This window comes from Mustelus asterias, unplaced genomic scaffold (assembly GCF_964213995.1).
Source record: "Mustelus asterias unplaced genomic scaffold, sMusAst1.hap1.1 HAP1_SCAFFOLD_106, whole genome shotgun sequence".
NCBI lineage: Eukaryota > Metazoa > Chordata > Chondrichthyes > Carcharhiniformes > Triakidae > Mustelus > Mustelus asterias.
Window position 1 is genome coordinate 128549 of NW_027590150.1, and position 10997 is coordinate 139545.

General features: G+C 48.0%; 1 protein-coding gene across 1 annotated transcript; it reads right to left on the reverse strand.

Annotated features, from left to right (window-relative positions):
* Positions 1 to 2913: 2913 nt before the first annotated feature.
* LOC144484410 (uncharacterized) lies at positions 2914 to 4630 on the reverse strand. Its single transcript, XM_078202948.1, has 2 exons — positions 4560 to 4630; positions 2914 to 4010 (listed from the first exon to the last, which is right to left on the reverse strand). The coding sequence occupies exon 2, from the start codon at positions 3658 to 3660 to the stop codon at positions 3250 to 3252; it is 411 nt and encodes a 136-aa protein (XP_078059074.1). The 5' UTR covers positions 3661 to 4010; positions 4560 to 4630; the 3' UTR covers positions 2914 to 3249.
* Positions 4631 to 10997: the final 6367 nt, after the last annotated feature.

A 10997-nucleotide genomic window follows, 5' to 3' on the forward strand; every position in this document is an offset into this window, starting at 1 on the left:
CTCATGTTAAACTCCAACCCTGTTATAGGAGTTATTGATATTCTAGATAAATGTCACTAAGTCAGTTTTTATGGAAATGCTCAGTGCTGTGTTAATATTTCTCCAATGGAAGAGGAGACTAATTGATGTCCTGCTACCAGCTTCATTTTGGGGCCTTTTCTCATTTCGAACTCTAGATTATTTCAGTTCTCACGCCTTCGGTTAGTCTCGTGGACAATTCTCAGCTCCCCATATTTTCCAGAGTGTCTCTCCTGGCGCTGGGATCCAGGGAAGTTATCGGTCACAGTCCTGTGATCAGTAAAGCGAAAACCAAGTTTGCTTGTTGTTTTTGACTCTTGGACTTCACCCCTGTCCCAAACCATCTCTCTCTTCTTTGATATGTGAATGGAACATGATGCCTGCAACCCTGGTTTAAATTGAAATCGTCTCAGCAAATTTAACAAGAGCCTGCAGGCTGATGAGACAGTGTTACACTGTCAGTGTGTTCCTCTGCTGCTCTGTATTTAACAGGAGCCTGCAGACTGATGAGACTGTGTTACACTGTCAGTGTGCTCCTGTACAGCTCTGTATTTAACAGGAACCTGCAGGCTGATGAGACTGTGTTACACTGTCAGTGTGTTCCTGTACAGCTCTGTATTTAACAGGAACCTGCAGGCTGATGAGACAGTGTTCACTGTCAGTGTGTTCCTGTACAGCTCTGTATTTAACAGGAACCTGCAGGCTGATGAGACAGTGTTCACTGTCAGTGTGTTCCTGTACAGCTCTGTATTTAACAGGAACCTGCAGGCTGATGAGACAGTGTTCACTGTCAGTGTGTTCCTGTACAGCTCTGTATTTAACAGGAACCTGCAGGCTGATGAGACAGTGTTCACTGTCAGTGTGTTCCTGTACAGCTCTGTATTTAACAGGAACCTGCAGGCTGATGAGACTGTGTTACACTGTCAGTGTGTTCCTGTACAGCTCTATTTAATAGGAACCTGCAGGCTGATGAAACAGTGTAAACTGTCAGTGTGTTCCTGTACAGCTCTGTATTTAACAGGAACCTGCAGGCTGATGAGACAGTGTTCAATGTCAGTGTGTTCCTGTACAGCTCTGTATTTAACAGGAACCTGCAGGCTGATGAAACAGTGTAAACTGTCAGTGTGCTGCTGTACAGCTCTGTATTTAACAGGAACCTGCAGGCTGATGAGACAGTGTTACACTGTCAGTGTGCTCCTGTACTGCTCTGTATTTAACAGGAACCTGCAGGCTGATGAGACAGTGTTACACTGTCAGTGTGTTCCTGTACTGCTCTGTATTTAACAGGAACCTGCAGGCTGATGAAACAGTGTTAACTGTCAGTGTGTTAATAGAAACATAGAAGATAGGAGCAGGAGGAGCCCACTTGCCCCTTCGAGCCTGCTCCACCATTCTTTACAATCATCCAACTCAATAGCCTAATCCTGCTTTTTCCACGTAACCTTTGATCCCATTCGCCCAAGGGCCATATCCAGCCACCTCTTGAATATCTGTTCCTGTACTGCTCTGTATTTAACAGGAACATGCAGGCTCATGAGACACTGTCAGTGTGTTCCTGTACTGCTCTGTATTTAACAGGAGCACAGTAAGAAGTCTCACAACACCAGGTTAAAGTCCAACAGGTTTATTTGGTAGCACAAGTCACTAGCTTTCAGAGCGCTGCCCCTTCATCAGGTGAGCACTCATGAACCATGGTCTAATGACCATGCTGTCAATTGTTGTAAAAAAAAGTCATCTGGTTCACTAATGTGTTTAGGGAAGGAAATCTGCCGTCCTTACTGGTCTGGCACATCTTTGACTCTAGATCCACAGCAATGTGGTTGACTCTTAAATGCCCTCTGCAATGGCCTAGCAATCCGCTCAGTTCAAGGGTAATTAGGGTGGGTACTAAATGCTGGCCAAGCCAGTGACATCCACATCACATGAATGAATTTTTAAAAAGTACTTCACTGAGTACTGGAACCATGTGAGGAATTACTCTGTCTGTATTATTGCAGTGCTGTTAATAAAGTCAGTAAAAGACAATCTGTTGTTGGGAGCTTGATTATCAGCGGCTGAAACCACAAGGTTCAATATTTAGAGTCAATAAGATGAACAAAGAAACACATCAGGGCCCAATACTCCAGCTGGATATTCACAGGAGAAAGTCTGTTATCTAATACCTTGAGTGGAGAGAACAGAGAAAGATCCCAACTGTAAAAAACCCTCAAATTATTTATAAATAGGTTTCTAATGTTAACAGATTTCAAGTCAGTTTCTATCACAGTGAAGTCAATGGAAGGTGAGAGATGGCTAAAGGTTCCAGATAGAAATGTAACTTGATGTTATCATTACCTTACATTGGTAGATTCAGGAATGTCACACAAACATTTTCAATCTTCGTAATATTTTCAGACTGTAAAGTTAAACCTGCCGTTTTACTTTCAGTCAGGAACAGATCCCAGTTTTACACCAATCTCTGATTGACAGCACGTTTCCAGCATTCACCGTTGTTCTTCCTGACTCTAAACATACCTAGGAGCTCTGAACCATGGAAGAGAGTGGCTTTCTTACACATCTCAAGATTAACCCACACATTTAGTCTTCAATATGATTAACAGCAGCAATAAAAGCAGAATCTAATTCTTGCAGTCATTTGTGAACTCGCTGGTGTGTCACAAGGTGTGATGACTGATTGAATCCCTTCCCACACATTGAGCAGGTGAACGGCCTCTCCCCAGTGTGAACTCGCTGGTGCCTCAGCAGATGGGATGACTGAGTGAATCCCTTCCCACAGTCAGAGCAGGTGAACGGCCTCTCTCCAGTGTGAACTTGCTGGTGTTTCAGGAGTTGCGATGACTGAGAGAATCTTTTCCCACATACGGAGCAGGTGAATGGTCTCTCTCCAGTATGAACTCGCTGGTGCACCAGTAGATCTGATGACTGAATGAATCCCTTAGCACACACACAGCAGGTGAACGGCCTCTCCCCAGTATGAATTCGCTGGTGCAACAGAAGCTGATATGAGTGAGTGAATCCCTTCCCACATTCAGAGCAGATGAACGGCCTCTCCCCAGTGTGAATTCTCTGGTGTGTCCAAAGGTGGTGGGGTTGAGTGAATCCCTTTCCACACACAGAGCAGGTGAATGGCCTTACCCCAGTGTGACTTCGCAGGTGTATTAGCAACTGAGATGACTGAACGAATCTCTTCCCACACTCAGAGCAGCTGAGCAGTCTCTCCCCAGTGTGAAGTCATTGGTGTATTTGCCGATTTATTTTGCCTTTAAAGCTCTTCTCACAGTCAGAACATTTAAAAAGTTGCTGATCACTGTGTACATGTTGATGCTCAGTGAGCTGCGATGACTGAGTGAATTTGTTCCCCCACACAGGTCTGGTGAATGCGCTCTCCTCAGTGTGAACTTGCTCATGCGCCAGCAGGTCACATGAGTCAGTAAATTCCTTCCCACACATGGAGCATCTGAACGGCCTCTCCCCAGAATGAACTGGCTGGTGTGTCGACAGACTGGATAACTGAGTAAATCCATCTCCACACATGGAGAAGGTGAACGGTCCCTCCGCAGTGTGACTGTATTGATCATTTCCCAGTTCAAATGGGAACATTAATCCCATCCCACAATCACCATATGTCCATGCTTTCTCCATGATTCAGTTATTCATTTGTCTCTCCAGGTTGGATGATCAGTTGGAGCCTCACACAGAACACCTGTACATTTCTCCGCGTTGTGAAAGGTATGATGTTTTTTCAGGCTGTGTAACTGGTCTTTCCACAGTCAGGTCACTGGAACATTCTCACTCAGGTGAGTGTGTGTGTCTCGATGCTTTTCCAGTCACACTGATGTTTGAAATCTTTTCCCCCAGACAGAACAAACATTTCTCCTTCCACATTCAAAGACCGATGATATTCAGTTCCTGATGAATCGAGTGATTCTGTCAGATTTTGACATGATGTTTGTTCTGACTTTCCCATCTGGAACTCCTCTCCCTCTAACTCCCTGTGAAAAGAGTTTTACAGAACTTAGAGTAAACACAGGACAGAAATTCAGAACAGGCAATTCTAGTTTCTGTGGGACATTTCCCCCAGATCGATAACTCTGTGTCCCACACACTCCTCTCCCTCTCTGCTCATTGCTCCAGATTCAGTCTCCAGTCTCCTCCTGATTCTTTTCTCCTCTCCAGATTCTCTCTCCCCCCGTCCTTAAACTGGTGATGTGGAGATGCCGGCGTTGGACTGGTGTGAACACAGTAAGAGTTTTCACAACACCAGGTTAAAGTCCAACAGATTTATTTGGTAGCAAATACCAGTAGCTTTCGGAGCGCTGCTCCTTCGTCAGATGGAGTGGAAATGTTTCCACTCCATCTGACGAAGGAGCAGCGCTCCGAAAGCTAATGGTATTTGCTACCAAATAAACCTGTTAAACTGGTGACTCAGGCTGTGGATCAATCCCACTCCGTCACTCTCATTCTCACAAATAATGCAGCTCACAACAACAAATCATATTTAATGATTTTATGACTGATTTTAAACATGCGGAAATATTCACCTTTTCCCAGTTGGGTCTTTGGTTGAAGTTGCTGCTGGGGTGAAGGCGGAAGCGGCAGAGTGAGATTCCGGAACAATGTGAGGGGGCGGGGTTGGAGGACCGAGCGGGAGCGGCTGGTCCTCCAACCAATGGGAGTGAATGAGGGGCGGGGCTGGAGGACCGAGCGAGAGCGGCTGGTCCTCCAACCAATGGGAGTGAATGAGGGGCGGGGCTGGAGGACCGAGCGGGAACGACTGGTCCTCCAACCAATGGGAGTGAATGAGGGGCGGGGCTGAAGGACCGAGAGGGAACGGCTGGTCCTCCAACCAATCGGAATGAATGAGGGGCGGGGCCCTAACCGCTGCAGGAGCCCGCTGCCCAGGCTCAGTGCGGGGATGTGACTGGAGCATGCGCAGTGCGGATGGAGACAGTGGTGTGGAATCCGCGGGGAGACATGATCCCCGGGCAGGAGAGGAACAGAGCCGGTGAGTGGACTGGGAGGTTCCATTAACACCTTCTGGAGGATTCACGATCCGGATAAGAAGCTATGGGTTCCGCGTTTTCAGTAAAAGAAGCTGAGAGTTTTTTGATGATGTGGAGATGCCGGTGTTGGACTGGGGTAAACACAGTAAGAAGTCTCATAACACCAGGTTAAAGTCCAACAGGTTTATCTGGTAGCACAAACACTAGCTTTCGGAGCGCTGCTCCTTCATCAGGTAAGTGGTGAAGGAGCAGCGCTCCGAAAGCTAGTGGCTTTTGCTACCAAATAAACCTTTTGGACTTTAACCTGGTGTTGTGAGTTTTTGATGACAGACCTGGGGCCAAGGCTGCCTTTTGAACGCAGGAGGTTGCAACAGTGCGCATGATGTTCTTTAACCTGGTGTTGTTAAACTTCTTACAGTGCGCATGCGCAGTGCTCCCTGTCAGCAGAGGAAAGTAATGAATTTCTATATACAAAACTCAAACCAAGAGAAATGTCTGTCTCTTCTGAATTCTATCCGAAACAGATCATGATGATTTTTCATATTGAGTCTCTGCTCTCTTCCTGATCTCAATTGGAAGGCTAAAACATTAATGATCTGTCTGAAATTCACTCTGTCAATGCTGCATTAGTTACCCAGAGCACCCCATAAAGTCCCTGTCCATGATTCTAGGTACCCAGTGCACAGATAGGGAATTGGCATGTGCTCTGAGCATGCATAGTCTGGTGCTGTTGCTGACAAATTGAGCATTGTGTGGGGCCTGCCAATTGTGGGTAAGCCGGCGTGGGGAGCTGGAAACTGTGGGTGAAGACAGGTTCAGAAGGGGACCTAAACACTGGGTGAATGTGAGTGGGGTGGGGTGGCAGGAAACCTTAAGTGAGCACAAGCCTGGGGAGCCTGGAAAAATGCAGGTGAACACAAGGGGAGAGCGGCTGAAACTGTGGATGAAGAGTGGGGAGTCTGGAGACTTGATTTTTAAAAAATTATTCTTGTCACATGTGTTAGTATAAAGTGAAAAGTATTGTTTTTTGTGCACTATGCAGGCAAAGCATACCATACATAGGAAAGGAGAGAGTGCAGAATGTAGTGTTACAGTCATAGCTAGGGTGCGGAGAAAGACCTTAATGCAAGGTAGGTCCATTCAAGAGTCAGATGGCAGTCGGGAAGAAACTGTTTTTGTGTTAGTTGGTGCATGACCTTAGGTCCAGGGTGCGTGGGGTCCTTGATTATGCTGGCTGCTTTGCCAAGGCAGCGGGAAGTGTAGACAGTGTCAATGGATGGGAGGCTGGTTAACAAAGTGGGGTCCATGAGTGAATACACAGGAACCCTCTCCCATCCCACCCTCAAACATCTTGTTTAGGCTCTGTGTAAACAATTTCTTCCTCAGATCCCTGCCTTCATGTCTTCCCAAACCTTAAATCTGTTTTCCAAGTCCTTGTCCCATCAGCTAATGGGAACAGCTTTTTTTTGTCCACCTTAATAGAACATAGAAAGCCACAGCACAAACAGGCCCTTCGGCCCACAAGTTGCGCCGATCACATCCCCACCTCTAGGCCTATCTATAGCCCTCAATCCCATTAAATCCCATGTACTCATCCAGAAGTCTCTTAAAAGACCCCAACGAGTTTGCCTCCACCACCACCGACGTCAGCCGATTCCACTCACCCACCACCCTCTGAGTGAAAAACTTACCCCTGACATCCCCCCTGTACCTACCCCCCAGCACCTTAAACCTGTGTCCTCTCGTAGCAACCATTTCAGCCCTTGGAAATAGCCTCTGAGAGTCCACCCTATCCAGACCCCTCAACATCTTGTAAACCTCTATCAGGTCACCTCTCATCCTTCGTCTCTCCAGGGAGAAGAGACCAAGCTCCCTCAACCTATCCTCATAAGGCATGCCCCCCAATCCAGGCAACATCCTTGTAAATCTCCTCTGCACCCTTTCAATGGCTTCAACATCTTTCCTGTAATGAGGTGACCAGAACTGCGCGCAGTACTCCAAGTGGGGTCTAACCAGGGTCCTATAAAGCTGCAGCATTATCTCCCGACTCCTAAACTCAATCCCTCGATTAATGAAGGCTAGTACGCCATACGCCTTCTTGACCGCATCCTCCACCTGCGAGGCCGATTTAAGAGTCCTATGGACCCGGACCCCAAGGTCCTTCTGATCCTCTACACTGCTAAGAATGGTACCCTTCATTTTATACTGCTGCTCCATCCCATTGGATCTGCCAAAATGGATCACTACACACTTATCCGGGTTGAAGTCCATCTGCCACTTCTCCGCCCAGTCTTGCATTCTATCTATGTCTCGCTGCAACTTCTGACATCCCTCCAAACTATCCACAACACCACCTACCTTGGTGTCGTCAGCAAACTTACCAACCCATCCCTCCACTTCCTCATCCAGGTCATTTATGAAAATGACAAACAGCAAGGGTCCCAGAACAGATCCCTGGGGCACTCCACTGGTCTCTGACCTCCATGCAGAGAAAGACCCCTCCACAGCCACTCTCTGCCTTCTGCAGGCAAGCCAGTTCTGGATCCACAAGGCAACAGCCCCTTGGATCCCATGCCCTCTCACTTTCTCAAGAAGTCTTGCATGGGGGACCTTATCGAACGCTTTGCTGAAGTCCATATAGACCACATCCACCGCTCTTCCTTCGTCAATGTGCTTGGTCACATTTTCAAAGAACTCAACCAGGCTCGTAAGGCACGACCTGCCCCTGACAAAGCCGTGCTGACTACTTTTGATCATACTAAACTTCTCTAGATGATCATAAATCCTGTCTCTCAGGATCCTCTCCATCAACTTACCAACCACTGAGGTTAGACTCACCGGTCGGTAATTTCCCGGGCTGTCCCTGTTCCCTTTCTTGAATATAGGGACCACATCCGCAATCCTCCAATCCTCCGGAACCTCTCCCGTCTCCATCGACGATGCAAAGATCATCGCCAAAGGCTCCGCAATCTCCTCCCTCGCCTCCCACAGTAACCTGGGGTACATCCCCTCCGGTCCCGGCGACTTACCAACCTTGATGCCATTCAATAGTTCCAACACATCCTCTTTCTTTATGTCCACATGCTCGATCCTTTCTGTCCTCCGCAATCCAGCAGTACAACCACCCAGATCCCTTTCCACCGTGAATACCGAGGTAAAGTATTCATTAAGCACCTCCGCCATTTCTAACGGTTCCGCACAAACTTTTCCCCCTTCACCTTTTAAGGGTCCTATGCCTTCACATCTCATCCTTTTACTCTTGACATATTTGTAGAAAGCCTTGGGATTCTCCTTAATCTTACCCGCCAAGGTCTTCTCATGACCCCTTCTCGCTCTCCTAATTTCCTTCTTAAGCTCCTTCCTACATCGCGTATACTCCTCTAAATCCTTAACACCTCCTAGCTCTCTGAACCTTCTGTACGCCTCTCTTTTCTTATTTACCAGGTTCATCACAACCTTCGTGCACCACGGTTCCCGTACCCTACCAACACCCCCCTGTCTCATCGGAACGTTGTCATGCAGAGCTCCAGACAAACATTCCTTGAAAATCCTCCACTTTCCTTCGGTACTTTTCCCCAAGAATGCCTCCTTCCAATTTACCCGTCTAATTTCCTCCCTGATGACACTGTATTTCCCTTTACTCCAGAGAAACACTTTCCTAGCCTGCCTGACCCTATCTCTTTCCAATGCTATCGTGAAGGAGATAGAATTATGATCGCTATCCCCAAGATGCTCACCCACCGAGAGATCCTCCACCTGTCCAGGTTCATTAGCCAGCACCAGATCAAGAACAGCCTCTCCTCTAGTAGGCTTATCCACATACTGTGTCAGGAAACTCTCCTGGACACACCTAACAAACTCCTCTCCATCCAAACCCCTAGCCCTAGGGATATTCCAATCTATGTTTGGGAAATTAAAATCTCCCATCACGACAACTCTGTTATTCCTACATCTCTCCAGGATCTGTTTCCCCATCTGCTCCTCAACATCTCTGTTACTATTGGGCGGCCTATAGAAAACACCCAGCAAAGTTACCGACCCCTTCCTGTTCCTAACCTCCACCCACAGAGATTCCGTAGTCAGTCCCTCCACGGCGTCCACCTTCTCTACAGCCGTGACACTATCCCTGATCAACAGTGCCACTCCCCCCCCTCTCTTGCCTCCCTCCCTGTCCTTCCTGAAACATCTAAAACCCGGCACCTGAAGCACCCAGTCCTGTCCCTGAGACATCCAAGTCTCCGTAATGGCCACCACATCACAATTCGAAGCAGCAATCCACGCTCCAAGCTCATCCACTTTATTCACTACACTCCTGGCATTAAAATAGACACATCTCAGACCTTCAGCCTGAGCACTTCCCTTCTCCCTCACTCGTCTAACCTCCCTCTTACCCTGTCTACATTCCTTATCTATTTGCGAGCTAACCTCCTCGCTCTCAGTCCCCTCATTTCGATTCCCTCCCCCCAACCTTTCTAGTTTAAAGTCTCACCAGTAGCCTTAGCCAACCTTCCCGCCAGGATATTGGTCCCCCTGGGATTCAAGTGCCACCCGTCTTTTTTAAACAGGTCACACCTGCCCCTAAAGAGGTCCCAATGATCCAAGTACCCAAATCCTTGTCCCTTGCTCCAGTCCCTCAGCCACGCATTAATTCTCCACCGATTCCTGTTCTCACTCTCCCGCGGCACAGGCAGCAATCCCGAGATTACTACCTTTGCATTCCTCTTTCTCAGCTGTCTACCCAACTCCCTATATTCTCTTTTCATGACCCCTTCCCTCTTCCTACCGATGTCAGCAGTACCTATATGCATCACGACCTTGGGCTCCTCTCCCTCCCCCTTCAGGATTTCTGGGACTCGACCAGAGACATCCCGGACCCCTGCACCAGGGAGGCAAACCACCATCCGAGAGTCCCGTCTGTGTCCGCAAAAACGCCTATCTGACCCTCTCACCGTAGAGTCCCCAATTAGCACTACCCTCCTTTCCTTACCCCTTTGCACTACTGGGCCAGGCTCAGCTCCAGAGACACTGCCACCGCTGCTTCCCCCAGGTGGGCTGTCCACCCCAGTAGTACTCAGACAGGAGTACTTATTATTAAGGGGCACATCCACCGGGGTGCTCACCATCACCCGAGCTTTCTCCTTCCTCACTGTTACCCAGTTACCCTCCTCCCGTGGTCCCGGTGTGACCACCTGCCGATAGCTCCTGTCAATGACCTCCTCACTATCCCTAACCCGGCGAAGGTCCTCGAGCTGCAATTCCAGTTCCCTAACATGGTCCCTTAGGAACCGCAGCTCAACACACCCAGCACAGATATGGTCGTCCGGGAGGCTAGGAGCCTCCAGGACCTCCCACATCCTACATTGGGAACAACATACTGGCCTGACAGTCATAATTGCCCTTTTAAACACAGGGAAAAAAGTGAATGAAGAATATTCCTCTCTGTTCCAAATTATTTCTACCAAGGTACCCGGAGAAAAGTAACTTATAAATAAAATTTTTTAAAAATAAGAAACTCACCCCTGCTCGCCCTTTCTGCCTAAGCCCGGTGAGCCAAAGCCCCTCAGTTCTCACTCAGCTCCGTCTCACTCCGCTGCCCGCTAGATAGTGGGACCTGCCTTTTAAACCTCCTGTGCACTAAAAAAAAACTCAAGAGACCCTTCCCAGTAAACCCCGCGGCCACTGCCGGTTGCGCGCCAAAATTTAAAACTAAATTAAATAAATAAATAACACCCGCGGAAAAGTACTTAAAACTAATTCTTACCCCAAAAATCCTGTCACCAGTCACAGCTCTGCCTTTCTCCACAGCAACAATCTCTCATACAGCTCCATGAATTCTGCCCTCAACCTGCTTTAGTGCAAGGAGATCAACCCTAGATTCTCCAACTAACCATGTCACTAAATTCCCTCATCCCTGCTATCCTTCTGGTAAATCTCCTCTGCACCCTCTCATTCTTCTTCACATCCCCCAGCCACACA

Bases quoted from the DNA above. Each gene is read 5' to 3' on its own strand.
- LOC144484410 (XM_078202948.1), bottom strand. From the start codon at position 3,660: ATGGAGAAAGCATGGACATATGGTGATTGTGGGATGGGATTAATGTTC.